The sequence below is a fragment of the Pelophylax lessonae genome, assembly GCF_965119305.1.
Source record: "Pelophylax lessonae genome assembly, chromosome: 7".
Taxonomy (NCBI): domain Eukaryota; kingdom Metazoa; phylum Chordata; class Amphibia; order Anura; family Ranidae; genus Pelophylax; species Pelophylax lessonae.
Genome location: NC_138774.1, coordinates 156,851,467 through 156,873,312, shown reverse-complemented (window position 1 = coordinate 156,873,312; position 21,846 = coordinate 156,851,467). Strand labels below are relative to the sequence as shown.

General features: G+C 44.4%; 1 protein-coding gene across 1 annotated transcript in view; it reads right to left on the bottom strand.

Annotated features, from left to right (window-relative positions):
• The window catches only part of SMARCA1 (SNF2 related chromatin remodeling ATPase 1), a 373,846-nt gene that overhangs the window by 259,469 nt on the left and 92,531 nt on the right, over positions 1 to 21,846 (bottom strand). Inside the window, exons 6-8 of the mRNA XM_082262882.1 lie at positions 20,197 to 20,376; positions 16,107 to 16,262; positions 11,549 to 11,680 (exon numbers count right to left, since the gene is read on the bottom strand). Of these exons, the coding sequence (XP_082119008.1) occupies positions 11,549 to 11,680; positions 16,107 to 16,262; positions 20,197 to 20,376 (468 nt within the window). The remainder of the gene's footprint in view (positions 1 to 11,548; positions 11,681 to 16,106; positions 16,263 to 20,196; positions 20,377 to 21,846) is intronic.

Here is a 21,846-nt window from a genome sequence, read left to right as displayed (position 1 = left end):
TGGCACCCTTTGGTTGGTGGGTGGCTGGCACCCTGTGCTGGGTGGCTGGCTGGCACCCTGTGGTGGGTGGCTGGCTGGCACCCTCTGGTAGGTGGCTGGCTGGCTGTCTGGCACCCTGTGGTGGGTGGGTGGCTGGCTGGCACCCTAGCCTGTGGTGGGTGGCAGGCACCCTGTGGTGGGTGGCTGGCATCCTGTGGTGGGTGGCTGGCTGGCACCCTGTGGTGGGTGGGTGGCTGGCTGGCACCCTGTGGTCAGGTGGGTGGTTGGCTCGCACCCTGTGGTCAGGTGGGTGGCTGGCACCTTGGCCTGTAGTGGGTGGCTGGCTGGCACCCTGTGGTGGGTGACTGGCTGATTGGCACCCTGTGGTGGGTGGCTGGCTGGCACCCTGTGTGGTGGGTGGGTGGTTGGTTGGCTGGCTGGTACCCTGTGTGGTGGGTGGCTGGCTGGTACAGGCCCAGGACATGTGGCTGGCTAGCTGGTACAGTCAGGCAGGGCCTTTGGCTGGCCGGTACAGGCTTGTATGTGGCCGCTGCAGCTGTGTTAAACTGTGCACTGTGTGACTGTCCCTGAATGAGCAATTGAATCACTGTCTGACACTCACTGTCCCAACTCCAGTAGTACTACAGACACTCCACTGGCTTGTGGCGGCGGCGGCTGTTAAACAAACACACTGTTGTGCATGCATGCATCCTGACTCCAGAGTCCAGACAAGGCTGAGGGAGGTGGCCTAAGAGGCAGAAGCTGTCCCAGAGTGCGCGGAGGCGCGTGGTGCAACATACGCGATGACGTCACGGCAATATCTGGAATATCTGTACCTGCCGGGGCCAATTCCGATATATCGGGGAAAGCGCATATCCGCCCTCGATATATCGGCCTTGGCGATAATCGGTCGACCCCTACTTTTTGCTAGCCCGTCGCTCCACCCGGGACACAAAGGACTCCAGGACCGCCTTCAGTGCATCGATAGATGGTTGGCACCAGGAGGGCCCTGCAGCCTTAGAGAGGGGATCAGGTGGGAGATGTGCTCCAAAGACTCCATGGGTCACCAGGGGGACCCCACAAAAAGTGTAAAACACTGCAAAGGGACAACTCCCACAGCGCTGGAAGCACCACCCGGGTCGCCAAGCACAAAGCACCAAGTGATCCTCAGCAGCGAGGGAGAGGACCCCACCAGACTCACCACTCAGCAGAAACAGGCACCCGCAGCCACCAGGATAATCTGCACTCCACGTGCGGCGATCAGGAAGTGAAAAGATCCAGGAGTCAGCACCAGGGGATGAGGAGGGGTTCCCACCACTAAAATCGGCACCCACAGAGCTCCACATTCATGGCTGCCGTTATTTTCAATGGCAAACCACCGCAAAATCGCCGCCAGACTATACAAACATGAGTGCCGTGCATTGAGCACACAGGCTTCAAAAGACATGGCGGCCCCAGGTGGCACCACAAGGCTCCCAGGGTCCCAGAAGGGATCCCTAGGCCTCAAGGACAGATCCAGGCAGGATGGTGGGTCCTGGCAAGAGCCCCCACAAGGTACAAACCCCCCCCCAGCACAGCCAATCTTTTGGTTGGCGGCTGCTCATCCCACCCCCCATCACCAGCATAGCGCCCAGCCCCCACCCCAGGAGGTGGACCAGAACAGCCACACAGCCCCAGTGTAAGTGGAAGGGGTTAGGATCGGGGGACAGAGGAAGGGGGGTGCCTGACAGGAAGGAGGGGAACCCAGGGGTCTGACCATCCCAAGGAGGGGCCCACTTCTACCCCAAAACCCTCCAGGGAGAGAGGGGGACAGCTACTCACCATACCAGGAAACAGGCGGGCATCGCTTCAGACAGAACCCCTCGCCATCGGAATGGGGGGCTGTCGGCTAGGAGGAACTCAACTTCCCGAGGCATTTAATTCGCAGGCCAGCCCCTGTCCAGTGAGGCTATGTTGTGGCCGACTTAGCGTGGAGCTGAGGTCTGCGCGCACTCACTGGCCAGACTGGGGTAGCCACTGGATATAGATTATCCAGCCCGTCGCCCAGTCTGGCAGTTTATTGTAGATCTCACTGGAAAAAATCAGGAGAAAATTTTCTATCTAAAAAAAGACCAGGACCAGGGATCCAAGCAAGGAACTAGGTATTTCTTTATCGTACATCCCGTGACACAGAGCTGGTAATAATTACTATTTGGGTTATACGCTACCTTCAGGTGAATGGACACTGGCAACCAAGCGACAGGAAGTTCCTCCTATATAACCCCTCCCATACAGGAAGAACATCAGTTTTTTCGCCAGTGTCATATTAACGTGGTGGTCATGGCTGTTAAAGCTCTCCAAAATTTGGTATTGTCCCAGAAAAAGGGGCGATCTATCGGATCCATCTAAAAGGCTAAGCGCTAAAAGGATGGTACCCGAGTCTCGTAACTAAAGATCCGAAGTTTAGCCTGTAATTTGGTCCTTCGGGCGCTGGACCCTTGGAAAATGGAACCCTGGTTAAAAATCTTACCCAAGGAGATTCCAGCAGGGTGCTTTACAGGTCCAAGGGAGTGGCCTCCTACAACAGGAGGACCCGGTCCTTGAAGGTCTTTGATGGAGACCGCCATGATGGGTGAAGTTTGAATCCTATTACAGGATTCTGCGGCGGGACTGGTAAGTGTTCCTTTTCCTTTTTATTTGAAAAATATGTTTGTTTGGAAAAGGAATGGCAAAAAAAGAAAAAAGCTTTCTTTTAGCTGCAGTACTGTTCAGGTTCATTTGGCTGTATTACAAACGCGATCAGCTTACTCCACGTGTTAATGCGCCCCAGGCTTCTCTGCGTACTGCTAGGAAGCTCAGGGTCCCTGGCTGAACATGGCTGATCGTGAGAGCAGTACAGGTAGATGATTTCTGTTTGAGTACGCATTTATTACAGTACATAGCAAAGGAAGCGGTGGTTGTCTGTTATAGCTGTTTTAAAGATCTGGATTACAGGGTACTGCCTGGTTGCAAACCCTTATAATTCTGGGTCTTGTTTATATTCTTAAAACAATGTCTTCCAGAAGGAAAAAGGGGGGTGCAGCAGGGAAAGGGTTAAGTACCCCCACACCAGGATTATTTTCTCCTAGTCTGGTTCCCACTGCATTTTCTTCCTCAGAAAGACCTGAACCTACTGGCCTATCTGAGCCTTTTATCAGGTATTGTTGCTCCTGTTTCTCCCTATGTAACTAAGGATGACTTAGCATCTGCCCTGGCTAGCCTAGAAGGTACATAGCCGGGATGGTTTTTTCCATTACTCAGGGTGGGAAGGAAAGGTATAGATCCCCTTCCCATGCACCTGGACCCAGCTAAGAGGTAAGGCCTATAGCCCTAGATCCTGCGGGGGGGCTTCTGGCCTAGAACCTGATTGGACAGTAGAAGATAATGAAGAGGTAGCCATTGGTGACTTAGAATCACAAGCGGATCATGTTCCCTCGTCAGAGGGTTCTGAACCTAAAGGAACCATTTACAGCATCTCACTTGCAAAGATTGCTGACTCAATCCCTCATTGAAATGGTACGGATTGGTTTTTATTGCTTCTTTCAGAAAGATGTGAGGCCTCTACTTACTCGCTAGACTTTTTTGCGTCCTCGACAGGGTGTTCAAGTCTTTCCTTTTTCACCCCCTGCGTAAGCTGTAGGTGTATGAAGATTAGTATTATCGTGACATGTTATTCATGCCTCCAAGGAGATTTGCTATATCCTATGGAGGAGAATTTCAAGAAAAAGGGGGCTATGCCGTCTGTTGACGCAGCTGTTTCTTTTTGTGAACAAGATTTTAACCTATCCTGTTGGTAATGCTCAACTGTTAAGGATCCAGCAAATAAAAAAACTGGAGTCCTTGTTTAAAGCCTCCTTTGCAGTTGGTTATTTTCAGCTATAGGATGATGTCAGTCCTTGAAGGACCGTTTTTAAGAGGCTATCAAAAGATTTGCCTATTTAGAGTGAATCTGCAGATGATTTAGCAGAGATATCTCACGCTTTATTGCTCTCCATTTGATGTGCTTAAGTATTCTTTCCAACAAGCATCCCGGGTAGCCCTCCTCTCTGTTCATATGTGCAGAGTCCTGTGGCTGAAAAATTGATCGTCAGAAATGCCTCATAAAGAATTGCTGACAGTTTTTCTCCTTTCATGGAGAACGTCTTTTTTGTGAAGATCTGGATAAACATATCCAAAAGATCTCGGGGGGGGGGGGGGGGTGCATTATTGCCTGTTAAGAGAAGGAATAAATTCCCGTTTTTTAAGGCTCAGAATGTCACTGTCCCTACCAATGCAGCATCTTCAAAGCAGTTTTGACGGCCTCAGCTGTCAGCTTTCAGGATACCCCAAGGGTAAAAGAAGCCCAGGGTCCAAAAGCCTGGTAAAAAGTCCGCCTTATGTGGGGGGAAGTTTTTTACAGTTTTTAAAAACATGGGAAAGAATGGTTCAAGACAGATTGGTCCACTATACCTCGGGGCTACATGATAGATTTTTCGAGTGTTTTCTCCCTATCAGTTTCTAGACTCAAGTATTTCTACCTGCCCAGAAAAAGGAGGCCCTTGTTCCAGGTCTTAGAATACCTAAGGATTCAGGGTGTGATTGTGGAAGTTCCAGTCAGCAGATTTACTTGCTTTCATTAGCACATATCTGCTTGCTTGCAAAACTTTTGCTTGCACAAACGCATGCTTGCTTCCATAAATGCATGCTGGCTTCCATAAATTGTCTGCTTGTTTGTATAAAACGCATGCGTAAATGCATGCTTGCTTCCATAAACGCATGATAGGGCAAGGTGAGACCATTCTGGATCTCAAGGCTCTGAATTAATTTCTGACTGTATGTTTTTTTTGCATAGAATCAATCCGTTCGGTGGTAGCCTCTCTAGGAAGAGGAAACTTTATGGCTTTTATAGATACCTAAGATGCATATCGACTTTTGCCAATCTTTAGGCCTCAAAGGTTCTGCATTTCGCAGTGTGGCAGTGCCTTTTCCAGTTTGTGGCCCTGTTTTTCGACCTTGTTACAGCTCCTCGTGTGTTCACAAAGGTTCTAGCGCCGGTGTTGGCTTCTTTAAGGGCCCAAGGCATCTCTATAGTAGGATTCCTGGATGACCTACTGCTCAAGAATCATTCAAGCTCAGGTCTGATACAATTTGTGTTCCTTACAATCCAGTACTTAGAGAGTCTGGGTTTGATTATAAACAGAGAAAGTCGGCCCTAAGGCCTTTTCAGGTCCTACAATATCTAGGTTTAGGCCTAGACATCGCTCAGGCAAAGTTTCTTGCCATCGAAGAAGGTTCTAGCTCTAAGGAAGATAGTCTGGTTCATAAGAGGGAAGAAGTTTCCCTCCATCCTGCTGTGTATGAGGTTACTGGGCAAAATGGCCTCCTTCGAGGCGATTCCTTATGATCCACTCCAGACTGTTTCAGAACAGTATCCTTTCAGCTTGGAACAAGTAGGTTCAAGCTTTGGATTGCCAGTTGTTTCTTCCCCAAGGGTAAGCCAGGATCTGATCTGGTGGCTGGTTCCCACCAATTCGATCAAGGGAAATTTTTTTCTGCCGATAGCTTAGAAGGTGGTAATCACAGACGCCAGCCTGCTGGGCTGGGGTGCTATCCTGGAGGGTCTGTTGCCCAGGGAACGTGGTCTCGGGCAGAAAAGATTTTTGACCCATCAATAGTCTGGAAATCCAAGATGCCCATTTGGCACTAAATTATTGGACAACCAGGTTATAGGGATGTCCTATTAGGATTCAGTCCGTCAACTCAGCCCTGGTGGCTTATATCTTCCACCAGGGCGGCACCAGAAGCCAGTCGGTTCAGAAGGAAGTGAACCATATCCTATCGGGGGCAGAGAGGTATGTGCCACGTGGACAATTGGCAGGCTGACTTTCTAAGTCGCCAGCAGCTGTGTCCAGGGGAATGGTCCCTACACCCCAAAGTGTTTTGGCTGATCTGTCTATGTTGGGGTGCTCCAAAGAGGACCAGGTCCTCTTAACAGTAGCCAGCAAAACTGTGCAGCCAAAAGAAGCATCTGCAGATGCCAACACATCCACTTTATAAAAAAAAAATCGGGAAAGTGTGCACCAACGACCAAGTGGCACACTTTCCCGATTGAAACTGACAATTGATGACGGAAAGCCCAGGAGACACTAAGTGCCCTAGTAGAGAGCTCCTTGTCAGGGAAAGGAGGAACCTGACCCCTGATGCAATAGGCCTGAACCACCGTCTGTCTGATCCATCTGGAAATGGTCGCAGAAGAAGCAGACAACCCTTGTGAGGTACATCCGTGAGCACAAATAGAGAGTCTGACTTCCTAAAAGACTCCGTAGCTGCCAGGTACACCCTAATTGCCCGGATGACATCCAAGGCATGCAAGGTAATTTCCTTCAGATGTTTAGCCTGGGACACAGGGAAGGCAACACAATGTCTTCATTCAAATGACAGACAGAGACCACCTTAGGAAGGAATGAAGGACAGGGGGGAAGCACCGCCTTATTCTTGTAAATCACCAATAAGTTGAACGACAGGATAACGCCACCAGTTCCGACACCCTGTGCGCAGAGATGATAGCCACCAAAAAAGGCCACTTTCTGGGGCAGCGCAAGCAGGGAAACCTACCGAATATTTTCATATGGAGGTTTCTGTAGAGCTGAAAGCACCACATTAAGATCCCAAGGCGGCAATGGAGCCCGCACTGAAGGAACCAAATGTCGGACACCCTGAAGAAAAGTACGCACCAGAGAGTGTGAGCCAAAGGTCGTTGGAAAAGACCGCCAAAGCCGATACCTGGCCCTTGATGGTACTCAAGGTCAATTTCTGTCAGGGCTTACCTTGGTTGGAGTCTGTAGCACAGAGATTTACGCTCACCCTTACAGATATCCACAGTCCAAGGTGACCAGGTAAGGAAGCCCCCCAGGGCTGGGAATCTGTGCATGGGGCTTGGCAGGAAAAGTTCTCCAATTAGCAGGACCGGCAGGAATACAAACGGAAAGGATAGTCCAGGAGTTACTGTAGTCAATGGATGCAACAAGTCAGGATAAACATGGAGCAGAGGCAAGGTCAGAATCCGGGGTCAGTCTGGAAAACAAGCTCAGGAGAAAAGAAAATAAGAACTAAATCTGTCAACCAGGAACAATGAACTCACACTGCTCTCAGGGATAGACGGGGTTTTATACCTTGACTAAATGAGCAATTAGCTTCAGGTGAACAATAAGAGACAGGAGCATTCTCAGGTAAGGTCCAGCCCCCTAGTGCTGCAGGCAATGTCAGATAAACAAGACTGGAGCTGAAGTGTGGCTCAGAGGCAGGATAACAGGCCCAGAACATCAAAGTACCAAGGTTCAAATCCCCTGTTAGGTACTTAACGGTGGCCACGCCTGGCCATCTGTATGGCACAGGAAGAACCATGGCAGAATCCCCCTTTAAGGACATCCTCTGGGCGAAAACAGGTTGGGCTCAACAGGGGGCTCACATCCAGGTGGCTGGGCGCCCACAGAAATTTAGGTCACGGCTTGATGCCTACTGGGCCGCGGCCTACTAGGCCATGCAGCCGAGTCAGACACCTCCCTTAGGGGGCGACCTCAGTGCGTTTAGATGAAGCCCCCACTCCTCCTTTGTGCATCTGCCGGGCTGGGATCCGTGCACTCAACCCCCTGTTGCGCTGTGACTCAGGCTGAAGCCAGACGTTTAACTCGCACACCAGCCCCTGCACATTGGGGCTATGTCGCGGCGGAGCTGCGGTCTGCACATGCTCACTGGTTGGACTGAGGGGGACCCTAAGGATCTAGATTATCCAGTTTGTCACCCAGTCCGACACTTGATTGTAGATCACGCAGGAACAAAATAATAAAGAGGAAAAAAATGTAATTTAAAAAGAAAAAAATTGCCAGGACCAGAGATCCCAGCAAGGAACTAGGTCCTTACTCCTAACTAGGCAGAAAAAAAAGGAGTGCCTATAGCTGAGAGTGAGTGTATACCCCCTGGGACTATCCATAGGTGTAGTCAAGCTTTTTCCTGCCTAGTGTCCTACTCTTGTATGGGGCAGTATAAACCAATGGTTAAGAAGAATACAGAGCTGTGTCCGTCAAAGAACAAAAGAGAAATTTAAGTTTATTGAGATTTCCATACATTAGGGTTCCACCATTATTGTGTTATTGATAAGTAAGTTAGCTCTGCACTTTTTAGTTTTTTCTCATGCTGATGTTTACTTGTGCCACATGCCGAGGAAGGGCCTGGCTCTTTCTGTGTTGCGGCTAGGGATGTGCTCACATACACCTTACAAGCACTGAATGCTATTAGTAAGATCTCAAAGCTGCAGGAGGAGGCATATTTCTAATACTAAATTGCAGAAGAATATAGCAGACAAAATACATAATTATGGGCATGTGTCTACAGTTCTGTAATGATTTAATAAAGCATGTAAGGACAATAAGTTTATCCCCTGTTATGGCTGGAGGGGAACAGATGGCATGTGAGGGTAACAGCCACAGCCAGTAACAGCCTAGAGGAGGGAGAGTTCAATGTTTATTTACTGTAGACTACATAAAATGCATGCTTTACATTTCTAAAATTGTCATTGTCATCTAACTGTGTGCTAAGCAGTGTGGCTGAGAATGAGGGGTGTGAATGAGGTCATATTTAACATGTACAGGCCTAGAGTACAAACCCCCATTCACAGCAATTCCCAAAGATTCATGGGAAATGTAGTTCCTTTTCCTGCAGAGAAAGAGGACAGGATATTATGCAATCCCTGCTGTAAAACCTCCTCCTTGGCAAAGCAGAAGCTGTTATCTTTTGATTTACAGAGGTGACTTCCTGTTAGACTTTTCAATGGTAAGGAATTTCACAAATGTGTTAACTGTTTAGTGTTTTGTGTAGGAGTGTACTAATGGGGGATTTTTTTTCCTATCATAGAGTTCTTTTTTAATCTAGCATTAGTAAATAGATAGGAAAGTATATCATATTTTCTTGCTTTTAAACTTTTTTTTACATTCCTTTTGTTACTTCCTGGTTTCTGGCCTAGGCAAATGATTGAACAGACAAGGACTCACTGCTCAAGGTGGTGTAATTGCCTGATGACTCACACAGGTGCATGCCCCGGCTCGCCTCCGTGAAAACTTGATAAAAGAAAAGGAATTGGCAGCACTCCATTACCGTAATGGTAATGATTAAGCACACAGTCAGTGTGTGAAACGCGTCTACCTTGTCACAATTGTCATATTTGGATGTCCAGTCAATAAATCTGGATTTTGACTCAACCTGGAGTGCTGCCAATTCCTTTTCTTTTATCTGGGCAAATGATGTCATGCATCGAAGGAGTCTTCGGGAGAAGGGGGGGGGAGGTGGTTCGGGAAGTCTTACAGCGTAACTTCTCCTTTTGGGTGGAGCTCTGCTTTAAAGTAACCATACCCCTTACTAAGTACTTTTATTAAAGCACCTTTGACAGCAATTATAGCCTCAAGTTTTTTTGGGTATGACGCACCAGGCTTTGCACACCTGGATTGGGGGATTTTCTGACATTCTTTTGCAAATTCTCCAAAGCACAGTCAGGTCAGATAGGGTTTATGGGTGGACCGCAATGTTCAGCTCTCTCCAGAGATGTTCCATAGGGTTCAACTTGGTGCTCTGGCTGGGCCATTCTAGGACATTCACTAAATTGTCCCCAAGCCACTTCTATGTTGTCTTGGCTGTGGGCTTATGAACCTTATCATGTTGGACGGCGAACCTTCGACCCAGTCTGACGTTCTGTGCGCTGTGGAACGGGTTTACATTAGGGATATCTCTGTACTTTGCTCCATTCAGCTTTCCCTCAACCCTGGCCAGTCTCCCAGCCCCTGCTGCTGAAAACACCCCCTTAGCATGATGCTGCCACCACCATGCTTCACTGTTGGGATGGTATTGGGCAGGTGATAAGCGGTGCCTGGTTTCCTCAAGAGCTAACGTTTAGAATTGAGGCCAAACAGTTCAATCTTAGTTATATCAGACCAGAAAATCTTGTTCCTCACAGTCTGAGAGTCCTCCAGGTGCTTTTTGGCAAACTCCAAGCTGGCTTTGGTGTGTTTTGCACCGAAATTAGGCTCTTCCATAAAGCCCAAATCAGAGGAGGGCTGCAGTAATGGTTGTTCTTCTGGAACTTTGTCCTATCCCCATGGATTGCTCTGTTTGGCTGGGCGACCAGCTCTTGAAAGAGTCCTGGTTGTGGCAAACTTCTTCCATTAGAGAATTATGGAGGCGACTGTGCTCTTGGGAGCTTTCAAAGCAGCAGACATTTTTTGTAGCCTTTCCCTGATCTGTGCCTTGCAAAAATCCTGAATCTGAGGCAGGCAGTTCTTTGTCCTCATGGTTTTCGTTCTGATACAGTATTGCGTTGTCAGCTGTGAGGCCTTTTATAGAGAGGTTATAGAAAGATTTTACTGCACTATAAAACGCCTGCCACTGCAAGGACACACAAGAAACAATTGATTCTTATGTGTCCCATTCACACTGAAACACAGCCTATGACTGGGCTGCAAGCATGCTGTGATAAAATGTAGACATACTGCATTTTATCCCAGTACACCGCGCCAAAACACACGGCAATGTACGACTGAATGAAGTGTGTGTTTTGTATGCTTCAAATAAAGTCTGCGCAAAACAAAAAATTAACAAAAACAAAAGCTGAATCGCACACCGCACTGTCCCCTACAGCAGTTGGCAAAGGAGAGATGCCACAGCTGTAATGTGCTCCGGCAGGTCTCCGTTGTAGTGTGAGTGGAGACTAAAGGACATTAATGCAGATGGGGATCTTTGGGATTATTCTATGGTATTGATGAGAACTAAGTGTACACAGAATTGCAAAGAAAAAGGATGAAACAACTGAGGACTGAAACTTGAAGCATATGTGTTTTTTTTGTTTTTTTACTTTAGTTATCTATTTATTAACAAAAACATCTAATCTAGTCAATTTCTGCATTTTGGTTCTAATAAAAAGAATCTGACAAAGTTCTTTTTATTTAAATTCATTTTTAATAATAATATAAAAGTAGTACTATGGTCTGCCATAAAAAAAGGGGGTGCAGCGCTTAAAGCGGACACTCCCCCTTCCCCCTTGCCCTTCCTTTGAAATTTCCACCATCACTGTAATATCTAGAGCAAAATAAACATATTGAATTCTAAGTACAAGTCCCTTTTGTTTATATTTGTCCCCATACTCATGAGCTGCCTCTAAGTTGTTCAATGGGCATGGCTATCAGCATTGCCGCTACAGATTTACAAGAGTGTACCTTGTCAATCAGCACCTGGCCACAGCTAGTCCTGTCCACTGTCTGGATGGACATAACTGCCTCTGCATGAAACCATCCCACTGTGAACTGCAGTGCAGTTCAGGACACAGGCAAATAATTAATAGACCCCGGGTTGTAAGCTCGTACCTCCAGGTAATTGGACAGTGAGATTTTCTAAGACACGCCCCCTGGGAGGCTCCCCTATAACCCTACCTGACTCTTGAGCCCTCAGTTTTGTGAGTATACATCTGTTTTTATCTTTCTAATAAGCTAACAATCACGTAATGTTAATTCGAAAAAGAAGAAACACTCACCTCAGCTGAATTAAATACATCTGGCAAAAGGAAATTCAGTAATGCCCACAACTCATGGAGGTTGTTCTGCAAAGGGGTGCCTGTTAGTAATAGCCGGTTTGTTGTCTTAAACTCACGAACAATTTCAGATAGCTTTAAAAACAAAAATTGCGCTAGTGAGTTATTTTACGTGTATGAAAAAAAAAAAAACATGCACATACAACTACACCAATTATAATGGAACAAACATACTGTATTTTGCTTTTTTATAACCTAGACATTTGGGAACCGAAACCGAATTGTCTAAGATATAAGATAGGCCAAGGTCACCACAGAGAGTGTCCATCACTCTTGTGTTTTCATGCACTGTAATTGCATAACATATTTACTGTAGTCATACAGTGCATCCGGAAAGTATTCACAGCACTTCACTTTTTCCACATTTTGTTATGTTACAGCCTTATTCCAAAATTGAATAAATTCATTATTATCCTCAAAATTCTAAAAACAATACTCCATAATGACAACGTGAAAGAAGTTTATTTGAAATCTTTGCAAATTTATTAAAAATAAAAAAAATCACTTATACATACAGTATTTCACAAAAGTGAGTACACCCCTCACATTTTTGTAAATATTTTATTTTATCTTTTCATGTGACAACACTGAAGAAATTACACTTTTCTACAATGTAAAGTAGTGAGTGTACAGCTTGTATAACAGTGTAAATTTGCTCAACACACAGCTATTAATTTCTAAACTGCTGGCAACAAAAAGGAGTACACCCTTAAGTGAAAATGTCCAAATTCCACCCAAAGTGTCAATATTTTGTGTGGCACCCATTATTTTCCAGCACTGCCTTAGTCCTCTTGGGCATGGAGTTCACCAGAGCTTCACAGGTTGCCACTGGAGTCCTTTTCCACTCCTCCATGATAACATCACGGACCTGGTGGATGTTAGAGACCTTGCGCCCCTTCATCTTCCGTTTGAGGATGCCCCACAGATGCTCAATAGGGTTTAGGTCTGGAGACATGCTTCGCCAATCCATCACCTTTACCCTCAGCTTCTTTAGCAAGGCAGTGGTCTTCTTGGAGGTGTGTTTGGGATTGGTATAATGTTGGAATACTGCCCTGCGGCCCAGTCTCCAAGGGGAGGGGATCATGCTCTGCTTCAGTATGTCATAGTACATATTTATTTATCAGGGTGAAGGCGCCTAGTTTTCATGTCTAGCCCTATGTAGGATGTGGGATACCTGCTGCTCTTTTTTATTTTATGGTAAAAAAAACAAAAAAACAACAAATGTTAAAACTTAAGAAAAAAAATGAGCGCTGGTAATATAGTGGGCATGTGTGTGTATATCTTGTGATGACAAATAAATATATATTCAAGATAAGTGATATAAATAGTATCTGTATCAAAAATTTATAACCAATGTATAAATAGTTTATGATACCTAATAAAATGATAAAATATACCAAATAATATACGCACTGTAGTAATATATATTGTGACTTAGGTGATGATTTAAATCATAAATGTGACAATGGTGATAAAATATAAATAATTAAATTACTGGATTTGCATAAAAAAAATTGCATATGACTGACAGTGAAATCCTTAATATATAAAATTATTAGTGCAACTGGTGAAATAGTCCGTCATAGTAAATAAATAAAATAAATAGAATCTTCAAAGTGCTTTTGTGCTCCAATTTTGTGCTCTTGGTAAAAGTAGGAAATTTTTGCTTCTTACCAGATCGCTTTAGGTCGCAAGGACCTAAATCGCCTTTGATCCCTTTAAAGGATGGATCAATCCTCCACCAAACTTGTCCACTCCAGGTAAGTAGTTGATGTTCTAGGGTGGATCAGGATCAGGATAGTGGTCTCAGGCAGATGTAGCGCAGCATCGTCATCACCAGTCACCGCGGACCGCACTGCAGACGGCCACGGCCTCTCTCTTATCGGTTTGATTTCTTGTGACCACAGAAGAGACTACTAATGTAAGTGCATCTGATTTTGTGTTACAATAAATACTAGAGGTACTGCACTATGGTCTGGTTTTTGTTTCTGTGAGACACGTGTGGAAGTCTTTGCCCGTGACAACAGAGAGACATAGCCCAGAGTGTGGAAGACCAGGATTGGGAAGAGGCACCACGACATTAGTGTGACATTAGCCCTACTACTGAGTGATCTGGTAAGAGGCTACACCTACCACTTGAGTGCTTCACCTGCTCTCCTGAATACCTACTACACTGCTGAGCTGACATTTCGCCCTTGACCTTCTTGCTTTTGGTAAGGGGCCAGTCCCCAATAAGGTGGTGGAACCTATCTGCACCCGACAAGTCCAGGGGAATCTGCTGTGTGGATTTCACCATAAACCTGTATGGGAATAGCTGGGACTATATGCACCTTCTTTTTCTTTCTACGTTTTGTACACATCATATAGTGGTGGCAACGATTAAATTAATTGACACTTTATGTTGAGATTTACTCCAGTGTGCACGTTTGTGTTATTCTTTGATTTTCACCTGAGTGACATTTATCCCATCACGTTTTCATTCATCACGTTTATGTTTATGTTTTATGCATATGAGTATATAGTGTGTATTGTATACCCATTTGATTGCACATCAACCCAGGCACACATCACAGGAGTGTGGTAGATACTTATTGTAGTATCATATTTACCTCCTGATTTGTGACACATGTGAATTTAGCGCACCTGATTTTTTTCTTATTAGATGTATGTAAGAAGAAATGGTGGGGAAGCCAAAAAAATAGTGTAATTACGTTTTTTATTAGAGAAATAAAATAAAAGTAAGAATTGGCTGCTTACAATGTGAGGTGCCTAGCCTGGCACTGGGTGGAAGCGCTGTTTGCAAATTGGGATCTGTGGAGATGACACTCTAGGTGTGCTGTCCTAGACAGTGTCTCACAGCCTCTGGTAGCGGTGGCGTGCGTTCCAGACAAAGCGGAAGTGACGTCGCTGGCTCTCTCGATTTCCGGTTTACAGAAGACCACAATGCATTTCGCGTTTATCGCGTCCTCAGGAAGTCCAGCGACAGCCCCAATTAGTCCAGCTTGGTAGATGGAGTCAGTGCTGATTTCTGAAAATCCAGTGTTCACCCGAACTCCTGAGTTCGCACAATAATGTCTAAGTCAGCTTCTAGAGCCGAGGAAGACTCTGCACACAGAAGCAGATCGTGTACGTAACCCAGTACCACGATCCCTTTCTGCCGAAGCAAGGCCAGAACTGGGGCCAAAACCTTTTGAACACTTGAGGAGCTGAGGTAAGACCAAAAGGTAACACCACAAATTGTGCTCCTCGCCCATGGCAAAACGAAGAAAACGCTGATGCCCGACATATATAGGAATATGAAGGTAAGCGTCCTCGAGATCGATAGAAGCAAATAGATCTCCTTGATAAAGGAAAGCTACTACCGTGCAGATGGACTCCATCCAAAATTTCTGAACCAGCACAAAGTGGTTCAGAGCTTCGAGATCCAAGATCGGAAGAACCTTGCCTTACTTCTTGGGAACTGAAAACAGGTTTGAATAAAAACCGTGAAACTGTTCCGACTCTGGAACCGGCACAATACCTCCTTGTGCTAACAGGTCCTGCACTGCTCCGTAGAGGCCCTGTAGCTGCTTGTGAGACAGGCGTAAGTTGGAAGGAAAGAACTCCACTGGACCCCAGGAAAAACACAGACCCCAGGATTGGACCCCCCCCCCCCCAGGTATGGACACCCTGGCATCGGCACCCACCCACTACTTCTCTGGCCCAGCACCAGACAAGCCCCCCTACCCAAATATACCCATACCCCCCAAGGGGGCTGGGGGAGACAGGGGGCAGATGAGGGCACCTACGCAGGGGGAACTCTGCTAAGGAGAAGGGGGAAAAACATGAGGGAGTGGAAGGACACAGGAGGGGCCAACCATCCCCAGGGAGGGCCCGCAACCACCTAAGCAATTCCGTAAGAGAGGAGGGAGGACACTACTCCCCATACCACAGTCACCAGGTGGGCACTACTCCCAGAGGTCCACCCCACCATCTTGAAATTGGGGTGCTACGGCCTGAGGCACACTGTGACTCTGATCGTGACTGTTGTCGTGACCAGGGCTATGCGACCCTGCCAGGTCCTTACTCCAGACTAGGCAGAAAAAAACTGGAGTCCTAGAGCAGGAAGTGATATCCCCTCTGAGAATGCCCCAGGGGCGTAACCAAAAAGGTTTTCACCTAGTCCTACTACTGAAGAGAGAGCAGCATAAAGCCCAATGGTCTGAGGACATGGAGCTGTGTCCGTCAGTGAACGAAAGAGAAATACTGATTTTAACTTGAAAACAACAAGTGTTAGAAATAGGCCTGGTCCTTAAGTGGTTAAAAAAAATCCTACATAGCTGTTTATCTATCAAACTACATGTGAATTAACCACTTCCTGTGTCAGGCCACTATACTGTAAATATATAAATGGCTAGATAGGAGCCTCATTGTTCCAGGAGGATGCACCAGTCTGTTTTATTAATAAGTAAGCAATTTAAATGCCAAATTAATATAAACCACAAATTATCAGGAAACAAACCTTTGATTTTTCATTCTTTATCCTGTGAGCTTCATCAATGACCAAGTACCTCCAGTTGAACTTCTTAAAAACAGATTTTTCCCGTATGACCATTTCATAAGATGTAACACAGACATCCCATTCTCCAGGCATCATGACATCTCGTATAAAAGCAGCCTAATTCACACAAGAAAACCAACAACTTTGAAATAAGAAGCTCCTGAAATCACTAAAATAACAAATTTATAGTTAGCAACTGTACATTATCATTAGCTTCCAGGCAAACAACTAATTACACAGCTGAAATAAATACGGACTATGCCACTTGCCAGAAGTTAGAGGTTTTTTGCCCACAGGGATCAATAGGATTTTCTGTTTCCTTTTTCCCAGTATTAGCTCAGAGTCTATTTTCAGTATGCCTCAATGCTGGGATGAATGAATCCATACATGTGTGGGAATTAAGTGATCCTGGTCAATCAAAATGAGCAAAAATCCCGAATGCATACGAAATCATACATGTGTGGGAATTAAGTGATCCTGGTCAATCAAAATGAGCAAAAATCCCAAATGCATACGAAATCGAGAAGAAAATGTCAAGGGAGCTTGCTGATGTCAAATAACTGGAAAAAAGGTAAGTATTGGAGCCTTTGGTTCAGCTTTAATTGCAGTCTGCATAGACATCCAAATGCAGGCTGGACTTGAAATACAATATATTGTTCCTACATTCCTTTCTCTGTTTTAATATAAGCTACCTTTGCTTCAGCAGTCTAAAGGTGCTCACAAGATTACATTTGAATTTTTGAGGTAGACTTAAGGCCAACATATTAAAATTAAAACGTTTGGTTTATTTTGATATTAGTTTGTATTGTTACATCTGAATCATCACCGAATTCGGAATACTTACTAGACAGCAGAAAACAGGCACTAGACAATGCAGTAAAGATAAATTGTTGCTTCTACCTTTTCTTTACCTGTTCTCTGAGAGTTGGTATCACAAGAACAGCCAGGCTCTTAGATGTCCACTGACATATTAAATTACATAATGAGGAGAGTTTATTAAACAAGAGCAGCAAGAATTTGTAGCAGTTGTAAATAGCAAACTAAAGCAAGAGGAATAGGGCGCTTGTCAGGAAATGTCTTCCAGTGAACTGTACTAGATTATTATCACATCAGCATTAGCTTCCACATCAGGGTTAAGGGAAGGAGGAGAAAATGGGGAAGAACTTGCAGCAGCACTTCAGGTACAGGAAGCAACTCTGGAGAAAACTTAAGGAAAAACAGAGAAGGCACTCCTAAGTGCAGTAATAAAGAGTATTTATTCATAAAAAGCGGTTAAAAACACTTACAATGTAGTAGATCAAATGAGCATATCAATTAGCATTATAGGCATCCTGTGTAAAGTCCTTTGCCTCTAAGGGGAGAGAGAGCTGGCCAGCAGCTGTGACGGGAGAGGGAGAAGCGAGAAAGCAAAATGGCCGATGGACTTCAGGAACCACGCTGGAACACATAGAACAGAGCTGACATCAAGAGGATAGTAACGTGTTTTGGAGCATGCGCAATTGGCTCCTTCGTCAGTCCTGACGGCCATCTTGCTTCCTTGCTTCTCCCTCTCCCTCTCCTGTCACAGCTGCAGGCCAGCTCTCCCTCCCCCTAGAGGCAAAGGACTCTACAGGATGGCTTTTATGTTGACTGATATGCTTATTTGATCTACTACATAGTAAGTGTTTTTAACTGCATTTTATGAATAAATACTTTTTAATACTGCACCTTTAAATAGCAAAATGAACAAACTAAAGATAGTAGCTAATTGGTTGCCATGCACATCTGCTCCATATTCTGTCTGCTCCAGTTTTGATACATTTTTCAAATGTTGGTTATCCTTTAGGCTCCATGCACACTGGGCTTAAAAAAACAGTTTCCTTGGCAGAAAAAAACACTTATATAGAGCGGTTTTGTACAGTAGGAGCGGTTAGCGTTTTTTATGCCAAAAAAACTCCTCTCAAAAAAACAAACCAGAAGGGTTTTTTTTCTGCCTCTAACAGCTCAGCTTAAAATATGGTTCTAAACCTTCCTGGCTAGGAAAGCAGATGTTAATGCCTTTTTATGTACCATTCAAATGACCTGAATTTTTTAGGTTTACATTTAAATGTCAATAAACAAATTTGACAAGAAAAATATCCCTCTAAACATCCTAATGTGCATAGGGAAGCGTTGAGCTGCTTCTACAAGCAAAATACAAAACTCCTGTAGAAGCAGCGTTTTTTGTAAGGGAAGTGTTGATAGACCATTAAAGAAGATCTAAAGTCACATTTATAACATTGAAGTGATTGCAAAGTCCTTTTTTTTTTTTTTCAACAAAAATACCAAACATGTTATACTTACCTGCTCTGTTGCAGTGGATTTGCACAAAGCAGCCCAGATCCTCCTCTTCTCAGGTCCCTCTTCTGTGCTCCTGGCCCTTCCCTCCTGGCGAGTGCCCCCACAGCAAGCATCTTGCTATGGGGGCATCCTAGCCAAGTCACAGCTCCCTGTCTCCATTCAGAAATGGAGCTGTGGCCCAGCCCAGCCCTCTCTCCTGATTGGATGTCTGACTTTGATTGACAGCAGTGATAGCCAAGAGCTCTGCTGCTGTGTCTCAGTCAATCAGGAGGGAGTCTCGAACGACACTTGTGGAAATTGCTGGACAGAGATGGGGCTAAGGTAAGTATTAGGGGGGCTGAGGGAGGCTGCTGCACACAGAAGGCTTCTTATCTTAATGCATAGAATGCAATAAGACAAAAAAACTTTCTGATTTTACAAATCCTTTAAGAGATAATAAGGAGCAATTAAAAACAGACTCAAAATGTTGTCTTAGTATGGTTGAAACATTTTTTTCTTACTTTGAAATGTGTGCAAATCCTCAGTCCATCTCTGTAGCTGCACCTGTTGTTCTTCAGTATTTGCAGCACATTAAAATTGCCAGTGGAGGGGGGAGGTGATACATTAGCTTCCTGCTAAACAGTCCCAGGACAAGGTCATCCAGTGCACAGGGGAAAGATGTCAAACTGCCCCCTCTTTTGGGATTGAGGGGGTGTTTAAGATGGAAGGTAGGAGCTGTGAGTCTCTGACCTGGGGCATGAGTGGTGCAAGGCACAGAGGCAGTATAATGAAATAGTTTGGGGGAAGATGGGTAGGAGGGAAGTTCTGGAGGCTGTAAAAGGGGAGTAGAATGGAGGAGGTATGAGGAGGAGGAGTTTGAGCTTGTAGGTGCTGTGATAAGGGAGGTAAGGTAGTTGGCAGAGACCTGAGGCACAGGGACCAAGGAGAGAGGTGCTGTGACTGGAGGAGGGAAAGTGAGGTGGTATGGAGGGGGATTTAAGGTGGCAGGGAGTTTGTGACTAGGAGAGAGGGGTGGTCTGTAAGAAAAAGGGGGTTGAAGGGAGGTGTTGCTTGCAAGCAGTAGACTCCTGCATATAAATGTACTTAGGCATTTAACACTTCTCCTCCCTCAATCCACCAGCACAATGCAGGGATTGATTTCACAGCAGGCAGCCTGCCACAAAACAGGGGCAGGCACTGATGTTTGTCCAGGATGACAACTCAGTGTGGGACCTTACAGGAGCATGCACACAAAGGTGCCTCCTTAGCACCTTGCTACACAAGGCACCCAAAGGTGGGACTGCCAGAAGAGGACAAAAGCAATGTTTCTGTGCACTATCGATTGTGCAGGTTAGTTTTTTTTTGTTTTTTTTTTAGGTGACTTAAATGTTACCTTAAGGTCGTAATATAGCAAATGGAATCTCTTATTAGTGACACACCTAAAATTAAACCTAAATTATAACTAAATGCAAAACTTTTTTTAGCTTTGGATAGAGTAGAGAGGGATTAGAACTGCTTTCAGGTTTGTATTGCTGTCTATGCCCTGTCTATTAGTCTTGTTTACCATTAACACATGAGAATAAAAATAAGAAAAAATCCCACATTTTGAGTTATCCGAAGTTAAGCTTCTTACATGTAAGTGTGCCTTTTACAATAAAGTGATGCTTTTATTATACATTAATTCCTACACCCTGCTGTTGTTTCTTTTGCATGCGAGTGAATCTCTTGGGAGACATTATATAAGCTTTCTTACCCGTTGAGCTTTGTCCCCGATTAAACAAACTGCAGAGAGAGAGGGCACCCATCGTTTAAATTCATTCATCCAGTTATGAAGCGTAGATTTTGGTACCAAAACCATATGAGGACCTGGAATGTTCCGGTAGTGTTTAAGGTAACCCAGCAAAGCAATTGTCTGCAGGGTTTTTCCCAACCCCTAAAAAAAAAAAAAGAAAAGTTAAAATTAAAAGAAAAAAAAAACAGTTTAAAAAGACACCTTTAAAATATTTGAAAAATACATAGCAATATACTAAGGCAACGCATAAAGTTCTTGGTTACGCACACCTTAGCATTGTGAACTGTTTCAAGAGGACAGTGCATCCTCTGTTTACCTCTACTTTTACCAAACCAGCAGTACAATGAAAAAGGAGTGGGCCAGATTTGACCTGCAGTATTTCATCATTTGTCTTCATTTATATTCATTTGTCATTCTCCATTAGTCTTAATTTATCACTCTTGACAGAAAGTAACTAGATATAACTGACATGGGACCTATGTGGTTTATATTTGCCTAATCCTATTATACTTTGCCTGCAACAGGTACTCCAGTTAGTATAACCAGTAGATTCTGTAAAAACACTTTTCCAATGCACTTTTCATAGAAGAAGATTTTAAGTACATTAGGAACCCTAACCCTAAATGTGAAGGGTGAACTTCTATGTTTATGTCTAAACAAGAAGCGATATGCGAAGATGAAGTTGCAATTTTTTACATTTTAATTGTATGTCTATATATTTGCATATAGTAAAAAGTATTGATTTATATTTCATGAGTATCTATATCCTGTTGACTTAATCTGTTTGATAAATACTTTTTGGTACAATACTTGCAGTCTTATTTCATTTTAGATACAGTGGGGATAGAAAGTTTGGGCACCCAGGTAAAAATTTGTATTAATGTGCATAAAGAAGCCAAGGAAAGATGGAAAAATCTCCAAAAGGCATCAAATTACAGATTAGACATTGCTATAATATGTCAACAAAAGTTAGATTTTATTTCCATCATTGACACTTTCAAAATTACAGAAAACAAAAAAATGGCGTCTGCAAAACTTTGGGCACCCTGCAGAATTTATAGCATGCACTGCCCCCTTTGCAAGGCTGAGACCTGCCAGTGTCATGGATTGTTCTCAATCATCGTCTGGGAAGACCAGGTGATGTCAATCTCAAAGGTTTTAAATGCCCAGACTCATCTGACCTTGCCCCAACAATCAGCACCATAGGATCTTCTAAGCAGTTGTCTAGAAAACTGAAAATCCTCTGTTCGGAATGTAATTAAAAAATGGCAGTCATCAGGAACAGTGGAAGTTAAAGCAATGTCAGGATTATTGGGGGGGATTAAATAATTTAAAAAAAAATGGATTTGAAAAGCCATGTATATTCCATCTCATGCATATAGATTTTGAACAGTGCAGCATCCATTTTGTTAGGAGTTCATGGAAAGTTCATGTTCTTTTACAAAATGCTTTACAGACTCTTAAGTTCTACAGAAAATCTTTGTAAGTCTTTAGTCATAGATAAGTGGTACATGGACATCTCATCAGATAAGACATAATGGTAGTGCCAGTCTGTCTGTAAGTATTTTTAACAATGGACAATAGCCCAGTGTACTCTATCAGACATTTAAA